At 35.4% G+C, this 18192-nt stretch overlaps 2 protein-coding genes across 5 annotated transcripts; one reads left to right on the top strand and one right to left on the bottom strand.

Annotated features, from left to right (window-relative positions):
* Window positions 7–848, top strand: LOC18773050 (IRK-interacting protein). The gene has a single exon (XM_007205879.2). It carries the CDS (start codon window positions 69–71, stop codon window positions 657–659), a length of 591 nt encoding a protein of 196 aa, XP_007205941.1. The 5' UTR covers window positions 7–68; the 3' UTR covers window positions 660–848.
* Window positions 1368–5331, bottom strand: LOC18772878 (carbamoyl-phosphate synthase small chain, chloroplastic). 4 transcript variants are annotated; one of them, XM_020565393.1, is made up of 10 exons: window positions 5023–5331; window positions 4425–4548; window positions 3889–3977; window positions 3743–3803; window positions 3572–3639; window positions 3317–3445; window positions 3134–3243; window positions 2390–2737; window positions 2024–2189; window positions 1368–1714 (listed from the first exon to the last, which is right to left on the bottom strand). In XM_020565393.1, the coding sequence occupies exons 1-10, from the start codon at window positions 5153–5155 to the stop codon at window positions 1638–1640; spliced, it is 1305 nt and encodes a 434-aa protein (XP_020420982.1). In that variant the 5' UTR covers window positions 5156–5331; the 3' UTR covers window positions 1368–1637. The 4 variants fall into 4 exon arrangements, with proteins under 4 accessions (XP_020420982.1, XP_020420981.1, XP_020420983.1 ...); XM_020565392.1 differs by having other exon boundaries at window positions 4425–4557; window positions 5023–5330; XM_020565394.1 differs by having other exon boundaries at window positions 3901–3977; window positions 4425–4557; window positions 5023–5330.

Below are 18192 nucleotides of genomic sequence, written 5' to 3'. Positions count from 1 at the left end.
AACAATTCTGCAAGATCCTTGTAGCACAAATTGAAGTAACAGATAACACCCTGGTGGACAATTTGAATATGCTTCTCCAACCATTTAAATTGTCATTAAGTTCCAAGTACTCCAAGGCAGTTTTGTACCATTTGGAAGCCATCATAAACCAGTCACTCTACCAAGACTTTGAAAACTGTGTGTTTCAGAAGAATGGCTCACCAAAGCTTCTAGACCCTCAACAAGCTCGCCAAGCGCAGTTTTCATCATTTGTGGCGCTTAGAAATTTGAGCTGGAATGAAGTGTTAAGGAAGGGAACAAAGTATTACTGTGAGGAATTCAGTAAGTTTTGTGATCAGAAGATGAGTTGCATCATTACAACACTAAATTGGACTCGGCCATGGCCTGAGCAGGTTCTTCAAGCATTCTTTGTCGCTACCAAATGCATTTGGTTGCTTCATTTGCTTGCATTTTCATTCAATCCACCACTAGGAATTTTGAGGGTCGAAGAGAATAGGAGCTTTGATCCACATTACATGGAAGACATGTTCATGGATAGACAAAGATCGCATGGTTCAAGCCGAGTTAAGATTATGGTAATGCCAGGGTTTTATGTTCAGGACAAGGTTTTAAGGTGTAAAGTTCTTTGCAGGTACAAGTCTGCTGGTTCAATAAGTTGACTCTTTTTCTTTGTTTCAGTTGATTTTTCTTAGTCAATCACAAAAGTCTTTCTTAGGAAAAAAAATTTCCTTTCTAAGGGTTATCTAATCAACAAGAGAAGCATGTAACTTTGATGTTTATATTTCATTAATTGTTCAAAGGGTTTCTTCCATTGAAAGAAATAGAGAAGTTTTCTATTTTGTTTTTCATTATGTCTCCTTTGGTATATTTATCTATTAACTGTTTTTTTTTCCTTTTCTTTTCTTCTATTAAATGCTTGGAAGAGACAAAGGAAACAAGGAAAATGGGATTAACGTACATAGGCACAAGATTTTGGCTACCCAAACCTTTGCTTGCACATAACTTCAACTGATTGATTTTGAGTGTCATTTCATTCAAATTAATAGGGAAAAAATGAATCCAAAATTTTCCTTGAACTACTTGTAACAACTGGCAATAGCTTCCACTTTCAAATATAAAAAGAGGCCTTGTATTTTTTGTATGGTTGCCCTGCATCTCCCAGGATGAGACATGGTTTCAAAAAATATAAAAGTACCCACACTATCTATGTGTATTGCAGATTTTGTTCTTTTCATTTTCTCATACTTTCACCAATTTCCTATTTCTTATTGCGCGCTTGGTCTGTGTTCTTATACACACATACATGAGAGGAGGAATAGCACACGTGTGGAATGCATGAAGAGGGCTTCTAGACAGAACACCAATCATCCAAGAGTAACAAGAATGCAGTGTTATTCATGGATCCTGAAGCACACACAATTATGATCCATTTTGTATGGTTGCAAAGCATATAGAATAATTGTTCTATAAAACTTCATCTCAAAATTTCAGTCACCGACAACATTTTGACTGAAAAAAGGGAAGAAGACTCCTAACTAGTTTTCTGCAACAGCACGCATATGTTAATCCCATAGACAAGAGAGACGCTGGATTTATATATCACCATTGAACCCTCGCCGCCTTAGACATGCCATCCATCAAATAAAGCTCAGTGCAGCCATCACTCGTGAATTTACTTTCACTTTCTTCATCAGCTGTATGAATTCCCTAAAAGCTGCAGAAAAAATTTCCTCAAACTAAATATCATTTTCGTAATGTAATTTTATGCAAATGTAATCATTATAAAGAAATAGTGCAGGGTGTTAGGCTGGAAAGTAGCTAGGAAGAAGCAACAGGGGAAAAACCACTTATGCTAGAGGTCTACCATCACCTTTCAGTTGGAGATGAAATTCCTAGATTTCCTATGAAGGGTGCATATCTCTAGGAATGTTCTGATACAATTGGTATCGGTGCAAGCACCTACCATAGTTGATAATAGTAAATTTAATATTTATTTATCAATCTGTAGAAACATGTCACATACCATAGTCCGAATCATGGGGTCCTGGAGATGCTTCAGGGTGGTACTGAATAGACATGATGTTTTGTGCAGGATAGGCAAGACCAGCACAGCTTCCATCGTTAAGATTGACATGAGTTACTTCTACACCCTCTGGAAGTGATGAAGAGTCAACTGCATAATTGTGATTCTGCCACAAAATGAAAGTCATAAAAGGTTCATACATGTTCATTACCTTAATGTAACTAATAAGAAAAAACCAGCACAATGATCAGAAGACCCACTTCAGGATGTCAGTTCATTTCTTTCAAATTTATTAAGCATAAAAAAGACTTCAAAACTACCACATTCTATGTCATCGAAAGTCAAAAACTTATAAGACATACACACCTGAGCGCTTATCTCAACATGTCCGCTACAAAGATTACGGACTGGATGATTTCCTCCATGGTGGCCAAACTTCATTTTAAAAGTTTTACCACCTAATGCCAAGCCAAGCAACTGATGACCCATGCAGATTCCAAAAGCAGGAACCTTTCCAATGATCTCCTTAACTGTTTCAACAGCATAAGGAACAGCAGATGGGTCTCCAGGGCCATTGCTGAAAAGGACCCCATCTGGTTTCATCTTAAGAGTCTCTGATGCGGGCCATGTTGAAGGCACAACAGTAATTTTACAACCATAGGAAGCCAAGCGCTTGAGTATATTATGCTTGATTCCAAAATCATATGCTATAACCTACAATTCATACCCATACAGAGAAGAAAAAGAGTCACTTAAAACCGAACTACCAACATCAGGCCAATACCAATCCATTATCAAACATGTCTGCTTTTTGTTTTAATTTGAAGAACTAAAGGGGAGAGGGATGAGAGAAATGAGAATTGAGAGCTGAAGAAGAGAGAAAGAATAACAGAGAACTTCAGAACTAAAAACCATTTATGGCAGTTTCTAGTTCTTATTTCAAAAACCATCTCTCTCTCTCTCTCTCTCTCTCTCTCTCTCTCTCTCTCTCTCTCTCTCTCTCTCTCTCTCTCTCTCTCTCTCTCTCTCTCTCTCTCTCTCTCTCATTTCAAAACAAAAGGCAAAAATGTTATCTGGCAGTAATTTAAAAGTAACTTAACACTGACTTACACGGAATGCCTCTCCACCTCTTTTACTGGAGTTAAATTCCCACTCTGTATTTGTTTTATCAACCCAATCATGAGGGGCCTTACATGACACACCACTTATTAAATCAACCCCTGCAAAATTAAAATAAGAAACCATGGATTTTTAATCCTTTGCCTTGTTTAACAAACTCAATGAAATCCTTACCAACAATGTCCCATGAACGAGACATTTCCAATAGTTCTTCATCTGTTTTTGTCCTTTCTGTGCTCAAAACACCAATAAGGCTTCCATCTTGCCTTAATCTTCGGGTGATAACACGTGTGTCAATATCATCTGTTGCATAATCAGTCAGCATCAATAGCAAAAGTCAGAATTTATACATATACAGCATAGGACACCAGCACACATGATTCTGCAAAATCTAAGTGCCTTAAGGAATAATGCCATTGTTTAACTTACAAATTCCCATGATATTCCTTTCTGCTAAATAATCACCAAGTGTTTCTGCACATCTCCAATTTGAAGTACTGCAAAACAGGAAACAGAAAAAGTTCATTGAAACTGAATGGAGCTCAACCAGTGAAGTTGCTGATGCCAATTTTTCTACAGCAGTACTAGAAGGAAGCATACCTGATACTTAAACTTCTAACCACTAGACCAGCAAGGAAACATTGCCTTGATTCTTGATCATCTGAGAGGGAAGGCATCAACATCAGAATTCAACATATTAAAAGACAATATAATTTTCAAAACTTAAGAAAGAAAACTCCACCCGCCAAAATTTACACCAGTATTTCCAATATGTGGATTTGTCATGAGAACAAATTGGCCAGCATAACTAGGGTCTGTAAGAATTTCTTGATACCTGTGTAAACATGTAGAATGCCCATATATCAGACTTGTATGATCATGCTGAGCTCATCAACTCTTGAACATTGATGCGCAACCAAAGATGAGGTAACTACTTCCATTACTTCAAGCACCAGATTCCTTTAACCAATGTTTGATTAACATCACTCTCAAATGGAACAAAGGTGGGAGCTGTACGAAGTTTCATATAATTTCCTACATTGTACTTAGACAGTTCAGGAAGTCTAACTAACACTTATTTAGTTAATATACTGCCTCAAGCCCAAAAGAGAGGGTCCATAGTCAAAGGTTTCAAATCCTTATACTGAACACTGAAAGGTTGATTCTATAGTAATTGACAAGGTTATATAGCAGTTAAGTCCCACAAACACAAAGAATCCAACATGACAGTTGACATGTTAAGATAAATTGGGGGGAAATACAAAATTATGAGTCATCCCACCCGGTCAAGGATGTATTGAATACAACTTCACCAACTTGGGTCCCTGAAGCACCAAACGACTTTGCTCTCCAGATTGAACCATCTTCAAGCACAAGTCTAGCATCTGAAGTCTTCCAAGGTATTTCTGCCAAATCTAAAGCCAAAGAAGTAAATAAAGTACAGAAAATGAGAAATTTCTTATGAAACAAATCTAAACCTGTATTATGAAGAATAACAACATTTAACATTATATAACGTGGGAATTCTTTTTATTTATCAAATGCAAGATAAGGGGCAGAAAAAGCGAAGGGTTGAGATATTAGTGTTGATTGTTTATTCATCTAAAAGATGAATGCTGAGCCTAAGAACAAAAATTACATAGCTGAATGACTTTGTGGGGGTGTTTGAAGTTCTAACAAAATAAACCCATCATTTTGTTTTTTTTATTTTGTTTCTTCTTTTCAAATTCTAGGACATAAAACTGAATTCCAATGGCACCCAAACAACTTGCTCTTCAAAAACATTCATGCACACTAATCTAATGTATTGGGCAATTGGTGCAATGAGAGAAAACAATAGAAATGATAAAGGGAAATAAGAGAAGTAGTAGCAGAATTACCAGGGACCGCGGTTGAGGTGGCGGAGGAGCATCTGAGAGTGAAAGCTCTGAGCTTTGAAGGGTTCGGAGACTTGGGATGAAATAAAGTCGATGGATTTATTAGAGCTAAGTTGATAGCTACTGTTATGGCCATTCTCCTCTCTCTGTTGCGGCAGTTGCTTCTTGTCTGAGTTTCAGAGAGAGCTAACAGAGACTACAAATGATACTTATAGCCGGTTCGGGTTCCAACTCGGTCTCCTACATTTGGACGTTGGACTCGGGTTTCGACCCTCATTTTTGGCCATGCTCGGAATGACTCCACTTGCTGAATTTGTTTTGGGCTAAAGAGAAAAGCTATCCCCACTCAGACCAAGAAATAACTTTTACTTGTTCAATTAACATTAAGGTGAAGTAGGAAAAGATTAGTAAGATACTAGACAAAAAGCCAACGGGTCCAGTCCAATGAAGAATAATATTGATTTGTAAATTAGTAAAATACTGGACAAAAAGTCAACAGGTCCAGCCCAATGAAAAATAACATTGACTTGCAAATTAGTAAGACACTTGACTGAAAGCCAACGGTCTAGCCCAATGAAGAATAACATTGACTTACAGATTAGTAAGATAGTGGACAGAAAGCCAACGAGTTTAACAATACGATGACAAATCCTCCATTTTATTATATTTTAAGTATTTAAATTTAAATTTTTTTAATGCATAGTCTTTTTATTCAATAATTTAATATTAGTAAAAAAATTAGTATAAAATATGTGAATTAAACGTGAGGAATATGTATGTACATGAATAATACATGTCTAATATGTTTGATTTTAAAAATGTGTATTTTACCATATCTTTGAGAATTTGACAAAAAATAAACATCTTTTTATGTGTATAATGCGCCTAATATATGCGAAGTTACTAACTAAGGATGCCATAGCATTCCGCTCCCCTGGTTCATATTTCAGGAGAGAAGAAATAAAGCCGGTGAGATTTAAGAGACCTTAGGACGGTGTGGACCTCTTCCTTTATTTCATGAATGGCTCATCACAGGATTTTGACAAGCCTTTTCTGAACAAAGGCTTGAATTATTGTTTCGAACGTAAGGCTGTGGAATTGCAGGAAAAGTATCTAATTTCTATGCATCAAGTCCTTTTGCTGGTACATGACACAGGACTTCTATCACTATTATTGTTGATCTTGACATATCAAGAACCAAAACATGCAAGCCATTAATGTTAGCTAGGGGTGGTCACAATTCGGTTTGGACTGATTTTTGCTTCAAATTGGAATCGAATTTGATACTATTTATCTAGTTCAGTTTGGTCCGACTTTAACAAAAAAAATTATAAATCCATCCGGTTCAGGTTGAATTGGTTTTGGTCCTGTTCGATTTTGAACCGGATTATATATATTTTTTCAAATTATTTTTTATACAAATTTTAACTGAAAATTTATTTATTTTGACTTGAAAATTAACAAATTATTCAATTTCATACAAAAAGAAATATTAAGGCTAGAAAATAGAGATGTTTTGAAATTGAACTTGGGTAAATATTAGTTATGATATTAAAAATATAGCATTAGATATAAATAAATATTAAAATTATATATTTTTTAATTTGGCCGGTTCGGCCTGGTTTGATTTGTTGGGGTATAGAACCGGAATGGGAACCGGTTCGGTTTGATTTTTTGAATTGGATTTGAATTTTTGGTCAACATGATTTTTTTGCTTTTTTTCTAGTCCAATTTGGTTTGGTTCTTCTGTTCTTCGGTTTAGATGCCCACCCCTAATGTTAGCCACCATTGCAACCGATGCACGGATGAACTCAGAATTTTAAAATGGAATGGACTAAATTTACCGTATTTACTTACCGAAGAGTGGAACATAAAGGTGCAACTAATGCAGCGTACCCATTCGTTCTTTTATTTATTTATTTTTTCACTTAAAGGGATTATGTGTGATGAGATCGTGAAAGGAAAATTAGCAATAAGTTGTTCATTAAAATATATATATACAGTCCCCTTCTTTATTTGAGGGATCCCTCAATAGAAGGGGACTGATATATATAGAGCTTCCATTGAGGGATCCCTCAAATATTATTTGAGGGATACCCCTTGTAGGCCCCACTCCGGATCGTATTTCACTAATCCAAATCGTCTATTTTGTAGATACTCATTCAAAGATCATCTCTACAAAAAATCACTTGAATCAGATATTATTTGACCACTCAATTGAGTTATTGAAATTTTAGTATTTTCTTGAAGCACCGTGTTCATTGATTTTGTAAGACATAATTGGATGTCGAAACGGTTTCCGATTTGTCTAATTTTTTGTAAGAATGATCTATGAATGAAGACCTAAAAAATAGATGGTTTGGATCATTGGGAAAAAAATAGTAGGATACCCTAAAGGGCGTCCCTCAAATAAAATTATTTGAGGAAGTTAAAGTAAGAACAAGACGGAAATACTTTTCATTTTAAAGAGAATTTTACAAAGATGTCCTACACAAAAATGTCTAAGAATAGTCAAGGAGAATTCATCAATTCATTAGTTTGTCTTATCTTCTTTTCCTTGAGTGTATTGTTGGATGAGCGTTGACATGATTAACCATTAGGAAGCATGGGTGGGCTAAATTAATTTTTTGGCTAATAAAATAACAACTCACATGGGCTATAGCCCAAGTTAGTCCCTTCTAGAAACCATCCCTGAACCGATGTGTTGAACTTGAAATGGCAAGATGGCAAGAACCCATGAAGGTCATTATTTGCCATCTTTCCTAACACGTGTAGTATCATTCTACCTCTAAACATGTTAAATGCTCGTTAGGAGAGGTCCTGGGCACAAGCATGCAAGGTGGCCGCCTAGGACCCTCAATTTGTATAATACCCTATACTTACCTATATTATTTTAAAAAAAATTATATTATATAAATAGTATGTTAGGCCCAAACCAATCATCATAGATATTTTTAGGCTTATTTGTAGTAATGGTCCCTCAACTATACTTGGAGTTACATTTTGCTCACTCAACTCCACAAATAGTTATAGAGGTCATTCAATTAGGTGTTATGTTGCACCATTAGTCCTTTCGTCAAACTCCGTTAAATTTTTCTATCAAAAGTGAGGGCAAATTCGGAAATTCATCTACAACCCTCCATTGCCGCAACCCAATCCTCCTCCCTTGTACCAAAATTTGGGCAGAAAAAGGAAAAGAGATAGACAACTCGATTGCTTCTCCTCCCTTGTACCAAACTTGCCACCCAATCCTTCCTCCCAGCACTCCCTGTAAACCATCAACCATAAACATACATAAATAGAGAGAGAGAGAGAGAGAGAGAGAGAGAGAGAGAGAGAGAGAGCACTTCATGCTTTCTCATGAGGGCTCATTGGAGATCTCCATTTTTTAAAAACAGCTAATAGTTGTTTTTGGTTGATTTTAAATTATAGGCTTTTTAAGTTTTTGTGGGAAGAAGGGTAGGTGGGCAAGGGATGGGAGGGTGAGAATTGGGTCTGGAGTATTTTGAGGAATACGGGCTGGGGATGGGTGCCTAGTGTGACAGAGAGATAGGGATTGGGGTTGGGAGGAATTGGAGGAGGAAGGCGTGGGTTGCGGCAATGGAGGAAGTGGAGAGTTGTGGAGGAGAGGGAGGGTTGTGGATGAATTTCCTAATTTACCCTCACTTTTGACAAAAAAATTAACGGAGTTTGATGGAAGGACTACTGATGCAACACAACACCTAATTAAGTGACCTCTGTAACTATTTTTGGAGTTGAGTGATCAAAAAGTAACTTCGAGTATAGTTGAGGGACCATTGCTACAAATAAGCCATATTTTTTTTAAAACTTACCTAATCATTCAATTAAAAATTAAAAATAGGAAACTCAATAAAGGCCCTTTTTCCACAATAAATGCCCATTCATTGTAAAAAAGAAAAAAGAAAAACTTGCTCAATTACTTAATTCAAAATTAAAAAGAGAAAACTCAATAAAGATTGACCGAAATATTTTTTAAACTTATAGCTTAAATCAATTAACTTAGTTGAATCAATTATGAAATTGAAAGGGACATGGTAAAAAATTTGATTATGTAAAATGAATTGATATTTTTGAATCAAAAAATGCACGACGAGTGATATTTAAGTGATGTTTTGATGCATTGTATAAAGTTGTTGTGTAAATTACATATTGATTGTTTTTTTAATGTTACAATTGTGCATTTGAGTTCATATAATATTTTTTTAACTTACCAAATTTTTTTTTATACATAAATATACATATAGTAGAATGCCCCATTTAGGATGTTCACCTAGGGCCTCCAAAATGTAGGACTATGGAGGGATTCTAAATTTATGGATTTCGATGACATTATAAGAGCATCACCAATGGAAGGGTGTATAAGGGGATGTATGTTAAATAAACACCCGTTGTGATCGGAATCACCCGCAATAGGGGGGTGTAAATGGATGTATAATTACATTACCACCATGAGATGTAAATATAGATGCAATTGTACATCTATTTTTACATCTCTTGCAGGTGGGACCCAGTTGGGAAAAAGAGAGAAAAAATGGAGAAAGGTCAACATAAAAAGTGGGACCCATGGCTACAGTAATTTCTGGAAAAAAAAAAATCACATGTTGTTTGCTCATTTGTGGTTTTTATGCTCCCCCCAAATATTTTTGGGTGAAATTATATCTTATCCGAATTTAAATATTTTTAGGTTTATTTGTTTGAAAAATTAAAATTAACCTAATACCAAAAAAAATTAATTTTATAAAGTAAACACAAAATACAAATTTAACACAAAAACGAATTAAGACAAACAAAACAATTATACATCTTAGATTTACATCTTTTCCCATTAGAGCAAAAAACATATTTACACCCCCCAGAGGTGTAAAGAGGATGTAAAAGTGGCTTTACACCCCCGAATTTACACCTCTCCATTGGTAATGCTCTAAGGTAAAATTATTTGTATAGACTATTACAATCCATGTATGCCAAGATTTGAACAAGAAAGAAAGAAAAAAAACTAAAGGATTTCAAATGATTCCTTCTACATAGCCATTAACTTTGTTGTCAAATCCAAATAATTTCCACTACTACAAAAAGTGAAAAAGACGACCAGAAAACAACGACGGTCTAAGTGAAAACCGTCGTGGTTTATAAAAAGACGACGGTTCTAAAAACACCGTCGTGTAATACAACCTTAGACAACTAAAAAATGGAGTTTCAAATGGCTGTTCAAAAACAACGACGTACATAATTAAACAACCGACGTCTATTTGAAACAGATTTCCTCAGTGTAAAATCAATGCCAACAAAGAACGGCAGAAGTTATGAATCGACCGACGTAGAAAGTAAAGACGACGATTTCAATAAAAACTGCCGTTTTTACTCATAAAATAACACGACGAGGTTTTCGTATAAGACGCCGTATAATTACAAACAAATCCACGGCTTTAAAATACAAAATATCGCCGTATTAAATTAATTTACAACGACGGAAAATATAAATATATCGACGTCATTCTCGTATAGTTCTACTACGTTATCTTTAAATCGTACAATAAAATTTATCGTCGTATTTATTCATTTTATACGTCGTACCTTTAATTTTAACGGTCGTCTTAATAAGAATTTTTGTTAACAATTTTTTTCTTTGATTTTCTTATCCTACGTCGGTAGATCTACTTAATGACAAGAATTGAAATAACCACGACGGTTTATATAGAACACCGCCGACATAATCAGTTTTGTCTGAGATCCCAAGGGTTACGAAATCTTACCAGATGGAACTCTGTTCCACATCATAATCTTAACAGATGACACAGATTTGCAAATATTGCGTCGTGTTAGTTTACAAATTCTAGAACATTAATTTCCCTCATTTTAAATTTCCTCGGGAAAGAAAAATCTATTTATCACGCTTTGGAATTGAAAACTAAAACTGAAAGAATACGGGAAAAAAAACTCCATTTATAATTTAAAATTAAAATCCACGTCGGTTGTAGTACACTTAACGACGTTTAACAAAATAATCTACGTCGGTAATTATAAATCTACCGCCATCGTAACTTAATATAGACGACGAGAAAAGACGACGGTAGAACAGAAAACCGCCGTTGTTTCAGTTTCTTTAACATATCTTTCTGCAGGACTTGTGTAGTTCAAAGCATTGACAATGTCTTCATCATATCTCCCAGAAACTACTGATTCAATTGCTCATGCTTTAGAGGCCATCTGAAGCCATTTCTATTCTTTATCGCATTCTTGAAACCCATCTTCTTCTTCTGAAGCTCTACGGATAAAGGAAGAGGCTATCACAATAAATCCGACGGATCTTCTTAGGCAAGAAAATCAAGCAGAGGATCAGGCACATCTGATCTTCAGATTTCCCTGAGAAGCGAACTTTCCTTCGACAGCGAGTGGAGGCCAGGCTTGCATCTCTTTTGATGGAAAGCAAGGAGTATTCAGAAGCACTAAGTGTCCTATCAGGCTTGATCAAGGAAGTGAGAAGGCTAGTTGACAAGCTTCTTCTTGTGGACATATATTTGATGCGAGTAAGCTCAATTTCTCTTTGAGAAAACATCCAAATTATTATCTTTGAGACATGAGAGACTGAGAGAGGAAGAACTTGGAACCTTAAATGTAAACCGAAAATGAATGAAAGCGACAAATTTATAGAATAAATTTTTAAAACCAACGGCGGTCCTTACAAACAAACCGCCGTTTAAATTGTAAAATCAACGTCGGTATGATCGACGTATATTACAGAAATCCACGTCGGTAAATTAATAAAAACGACGTGTTAAATAATATACCATGACGCGAGTTATTACTTATGTACTTTAATTTTTGAGTTTACTACGACGGTACCTACAAACTACTGTCGTATTTATTTACCACGTCCGAAGTTAAATGTACCGTCGTATTTTGTAATTTATACGTCGTAGTTATATGTAACCGCCATATTATTTTTTTGAAATGGTTTTATATGTAAGCAACTTTTCGTCTACTTGACTTACACATTTGTTGTTTTTATATTCTTATTTTATTTAAATCTGTCATCCAAAAAAGAAACTTTACATATTGCAGAATATTAATTTCCTTCGTTTTAAATTTCCTCCGGAAAAAAAACTCTATTTATAACGCACTGTAATTGAAAAATAAACTGAAAGGTCACGGGAAAAAAAATTCTATTCATAATTTAAAAATTAAAATCCACGTCGGTTATATTAAACCTAACGACGTTAAATGAAATGATTCCACGTCGAATGAAAAATATTGCGTCGTTTTAGTTAAAAACGACGTAGTTAAATGTAACCGCCGTATTATTTTTTTGAAATGGTTTTATATGTAAGCAACTTTTCGACTTACACATGCACTGTTTCCAAACCCGATTAAAAATTTCAATCTCCCAGAGAAACCTTTTCGTCTTTTTTCCTTGTCAGAGCATTGTCAGAGTTTCTCATCGTCTTCCTCTCGTCTTCTTCGTCGTCTCTGAACTTAAACATCGATCATCTTCCTCTTGCTTTCATTGCACGCAAAAGGTAAGCTTTCATTTTCACTATTTTGGTTACTGTTTTGCATGCTCATACGTTTTTTGTTTGAAAAATCTTTTTACCTTTTTTCTGGCCAAAATCATTTTACTTCTTTCCAAGTTTGATAAAATATACAGACAAAGAGAGAAAGTTTCCAACTTTGAAGACAACTACATCAACTAAATAAGACGACGGTAGACCACGACGGTTCGTCAGTTGTTCTAGCGTCGTCTGAAAATTGACAAAGTTGTTTTTAAAATAATAGTCTTTTTTTATATGCTTGTTTAATTGCAGGTTTGATTTCGCTGAACAATGGTTTTTGTTTTTCCCTTATTTGATAAAATATAAAGAAAAAGAAACTAGGGTTGGTATCTAATATAGACGATAAAATATAAATAATAGTTTACCACGACGGTGTATTACTATTGACGTCGTGTGAACATATATACCACGACGTTATATAAATAATGGTTTTAAACATTTATTACGTCTGAGATTATTTCATTGCGTCGTCTAAAATCATATCATACGTCGTATTTTTTTAATACCGTCGTTTGTGTTCTTAATGTTTTCCTGAAATATTTTCACTTGCAGTTTTGTCTGTTAAAATGGTTTCTCAACAACAAACTAAGGATTCTGGCTCCAAGAAGCTTGGAATGGTAGCTCCTCAAGATAAGTCTTCGAAGGAGATGAAGTCTTCGAAGAAGATGAAGTTTGCTTCATCATCTGCTGAGACAGAACAAACCAGCCAGACAACAATCTCAGATGATTCAAAGACTGGTCGAGGTATGAGCACAATGCCTCGTGTTGTGAAGAGAAAGCTTCAGAAACTGAGGCCAATTGTTGAGTACAATAAAAGGGGGAAAGGTGTTGGCCAAGCACATATTGAGATGCAGTCGTATATTGGTGTGTTGGCACGCTCCAGGATCCCACTTGTGGACAAGAAATGGTCCCAAATCCCCAAGGATATAAAGGAGCAGATTTGGGAAGCAGTTGACATGGCTTTTGTCGTAGGCCAAGGGGGCAAGACCTCTGTTTTAGCTTCTGCTTCCAAGAAATGGAAGGATTTCAAGTCTACACTAACGAGGCATTATATCCTTCCATACACCAATGACAGGGAGAAATTAAGCCAACCCCCTGAAACATATAAATTCATAGAGAAAGCACAATGGGATGCCTTTGTAGCTTCAAGGCTATCCAAAGATTTTGAGTCTGTGCATTCTCAACATGCACAGATTAGGGAGAAACTCGAGTACAATCATCGATTGTCTCGAAAAGGATATGCTGGATTGGAGGATCAATTGGAGGAAACCATGCCTGGGGTAGAAATTGATCGATCTACCTTATGGAAGAGAGCTAGACAGGACAAACATGGTAACATCCCTGATCCAAAGGTGGCAGAGAAAGCAAAATTAATTGTAAGCCTACTATCACTCTGTTTTAAATTTTTATTAAACTGTGAATTATTCTTATTACGTCGTATGTTATATTTTTCGTCGTGTGAATGATATTACCACGTCGAAAAGTTTTTAAAAACGTCGTTAAAGGTCTAAATAGGAATCACTACTATGTTTTCTGTAATTACAGCATAAGACGTCGGTGGTTCATTTTCGCGTCGTGTGAATGATATTACCACGTCGAAAATTTTTTAAAAACGTCGTTAACGGTCTAAATAGGAATCACTACTCTGTTATCTTTAATTATAGCATAAGACGTCGGTTGTTTATTCATTTCGTCGTTTTAAATAAATAACCACGTCGGTATAACTACCGTCGTGATAAGTTATAATAACGTCGGTTTATACGTTATTGCGTCGTGTGAAATTATATAATACGTCGTTTGTACATAAATAACCGTCGTGTGTTTTTTTGTTTATCTTTTTTTAGGATGAATTGCAGAAACAAGTCTCGGAAGGCAAAGTCAGAGTAGATGGCAGCAATGATGTGCTGACCATGGCTTTGGGCCCCGAGCATCCAGGCAGACTGAGGGGAGTTGGTGCTGGTGTTTCCCCAAGGCAATATTTCAATTTGCCCAAACCACAGAGGGTGAGCTTTGACGACCGTTTGAAGGACAGTTTAAGAGTTCTCCTTCAAGAAGAGACTAAAAAGATGGAGGCTAAGGCAAGGGAAGAGGCCTTAAGGATGGAGGCTAGGACAAAACAATTGGTAGAGGCTGAGAGGGAGCATTTCCTGAGTCAGCTTTCCCAATTAATTCCCAATTTTGATCCAAGCATGCTTAAACCAAGAATTAGCCAAAGCCCCAAAAATCCAATGTCTGACAAAGCTAGCTGCTCTGGAGGTGATGTGAGATCCCTACATTTGGAGGATGATACTGCCAAAATGGGGAAACATCAGCCAGATGAAGAGAAGGAAGAAGAAAAAAGAGATGAAGAGAAGGAAGAAGAAAAGGAGAAAGAAGATGAAGAAAAGCATGACGACAAGGTATGTTCACATAACTTTGCCTTTTTTATTTGTTTTTCAAAATTTCAGACGTCGATATTTTTATTTAATCCGTCGTTTGTTTAAAACTTAGACGGCGGAATTTTTTTAAGACGTAATAAAATATTTAAACGACGGTTTTTGCACCGTCGTTTAAATGGTTTCAGACGACGCTTTATTCATAAAACCGTCGTCTTTATTGAATTACCACGACAGTTTTTTCACCGTCGTTTAAATACTTTTAAGACGACGTTTTATTACTTAAACCGTCGTCTTTATTGAATTACCACGTCATTTTTTTTATTTCTTTAAACAGGTTATTGAAGTTGGTGCTTATTCAAAAATGGAGGCGCCATCTTCTTTAAAAACCCTTTGTCGTTTTGTGGAAACGACACTCCTGCCTGAGGATAAGACAGTCCAATTTACAATTGATAAGGAGGTGTTTGGTGGTGAGCGCGATACCTTCCTCCTGCCTGAAGATATTACACAATTTGCAGGCATGGAAGAAATTGGAGCTACTGTATTGGCTGTATATATGAGGTTTGTACTTCTAAAATAATAACTCGTTGGTTTATATATTGCGTCGTCTTAACTAACTAACCACGTCGTCTTAACTAACAACCGTCGTGATAAATATATTATAACGTCCTCATCTATTTCAGTACGTCGTGTGAAATATTATAATACGTCGTTTTTTTATACATAACCGTCGTGTTTTGTGTGCTGACTTGTTTATATTATTTTATTTGTTTAGGTACTTACACGATGTTTTGAAAAAAGCCAATATGTGCAGTATGGTTGGCTTTATCGACCCTGCTACAGTTAGTGCCAACTCTGGCACAATAACTGAAAGATCACGACTCGTAGCAGCTCGACTTCAGAAGACAGACGGTGAACAGATTTTCATGATGCCTTACAATCCAGGGTTAGTCTCCTTAGGATTTTGTTTTTATGATTTTCAATAAATGACAGCTTATAAACTAACCACGTCGGTGTTTTATTTTATTTAGTCGTTTGAAACTACTAACCACGTCGGTATTTATTTATCGTCGTGATAAATATATAATGTCGTCGTTAGCTACTTTACTTCGTCGTGTGAAATACTATAATACGTCGTTTTTGTAAATAACCGTCGTTTTTATATTAATTTTGTGCAGCCGTCATTGGATTTTGCTGATTGTAAGAGCAAAGAGAGAAACCGTCTATTTTCTGGATCCTCTGCCAGGAAATCGTGTGGTCGATGAAGAGGCCAAAAACATCGTGAACAGTGCTTTAAAAATATATAATACCCACATAGCCCGAGCAGGACGTAAAAATGTAATTTGGAAAACTCTCTCAGGCACACCAAAGCAACCCAGCAATGTCGAATGCGGGTATTATGTAATGCGCTTCATGAGGGACATCATCATGGATCCTTCCTTGGGGTTTGAGAATAAGGTAAGAAGAAATTACCTTCATACATTTCACGTCGTTTTTTGTATTATCAACGACGGTCGTGTAAAATTAACGTCGTTGAATGGATATACTACGTCGGTTATGAAAAATATCGTCGTCTGTGATTGAATTTCTTTTTATTTATAAACCCTAATAGTCATTGTTTATGCAGTATGCCAAGGGAAACCAGGAAGCTTCATACCCCCAAGAAGCCATTGATGAAGTCCGGAATGAATGGGCAGAGTTTGTTTTCCAAATTATTAAACAGGGCAATTATTGAACACTTGATATTTATGTATAATGTACCAATTTTCTCTATAATATGTAATGTAAAAATTTGTTGAGGTTTTCTTAAATTAAAAAAAAACAAACATACAAATTGCTTAACCGACGTGTAATACTTTTCCAACGACCTAATAAAGTCAATAACCGTCGTATTTTGTTGTTGCGTGTTTTAAACAAATACGACGTAAAAAAATAGTTAGACGACGTTCTTTGAACAATTGAGTCGTTAATGGTTTACAATATCTTCAATTTCTTAAGGGTTCAGGGTATAATCGACGACGTTTATGTAACGACTGCGGTTAAGTCGTAAAATATATATTTTACGTCGTATAGTTAAATAGCCGCCATGGTTTCTCATTTTAACGACGTCATTTTAACGACTTAGTAGTCTATTACAATTTACAACGTCTACAATTTATTTAACACCGACGTGGTTTGTTGTATGGTAAGAATATTTTATTATTTTTATATCAAAATATTCAAAATAAATATAAAATAAATCAGAAAATTGAAAAGTCAACTCCTATGAAGTCATTGATATATTTTCTTCCACATAAACCTTGAAAAAATTCATTTTGAATAACAAAAATTTAAAATGACCATCCAAAACAAAATTGTTTTGATGAGTCATAAAATCACTTCTAGTTTAATGGTTTAGGGTTTAGAGTCTAGGGTTTAGAGATTAGTGTTGTTATTTATTGGGGTTTATTTTTAAAGTATAATTTTTGGGTAGTCTATGTTATATGTTAGGCTTTAAAACCATAAAACCTTTTATAAACTTAATTTTTTAAATTGTATAATTTAATTTTATGGGTTTAGTGTATTAATTTTTAACGACGGTGGTTGGGTCGTGGAATACATATTTTACGTCGTACAGTAAAACATACGACATGGTTTACGCTTTAAACGACGTTATTTTAATATGTAAGTCGGTTTATATAATTTACAACGTCTTTAATTTCTTAACACCGACGTGGTTTTTCAGTCGTCGTTATATAAAAAATTCAAAATAAATTTAAAATTAATCCGAAAAATGAACGGCCTTACGTTCTTAATCCGAAAAATGAAGTTTCCGTCGTGGAATATTAAATTTACGTCGGTACTTGTAGAACTTTCGCCTTGGTTTTTCTTTCGACGTTTTATAACGCGCGCGCTCTAAAAATTTTCGCGCGACCTAAATTTTTTTAGATTTGGCTCTTAGTCTTATACTTTGATCCCTGAAACCTAAAATTTCAGATTTCACGCGACATAACATTTCGCTCTCTCACTTCTGCTCTAATTAAAAGTTGCACTCTCCAGGCTCGTCGAATCTGTGAGCTCGTCCAACCTGTAAGTACAAACCCTATCTTCCCCTTGTAAATTCATTGAATGATATTAGGTTGTTTTGTTAAAGGGTTTTAGGTATATGCTTTGCGATCTGTTAATAATGTGCTTATAGGTATGGGTTCATGGATTTTCTGTTTAATGGGTTCATGACAGATCAAATA

The sequence above is a fragment of the Prunus persica genome, chromosome G6 (genome assembly GCF_000346465.2).
Source record: "Prunus persica cultivar Lovell chromosome G6, Prunus_persica_NCBIv2, whole genome shotgun sequence".
Lineage (NCBI taxonomy): Eukaryota > Viridiplantae > Streptophyta > Magnoliopsida > Rosales > Rosaceae > Prunus > Prunus persica.
This window is presented reverse-complemented; position numbering and strand designations above follow the sequence as displayed.

What these genes read in the sequence shown, in the direction of transcription:
- LOC18773050 (XM_007205879.2), top strand. Translation starts at nt 69, where the DNA reads ATGCTTCTCCAACCATTTAAATTGTCATTAAGTTCCAAGTACTCCAAG.
- LOC18772878 (XM_020565392.1), bottom strand. Translation starts at nt 5,155, where the DNA reads ATGGCCATAACAGTAGCTATCAACTTAGCTCTAATAAATCCATCGACT. An exon ending in GTTAGAAGTTTAAGTATCAG is followed by an intron (nt 3,640 to 3,742) that starts GTATGCTTCCTT and finishes CCTGTTTTGCAG; the next exon opens with TACTTCAAATTGGAGATGTG. An exon ending in AAGGAATATCATGGGAATTT is followed by an intron (nt 3,446 to 3,571) that starts GTAAGTTAAACA and finishes ATTATGCAACAG; the next exon opens with ATGATATTGACACACGTGTT.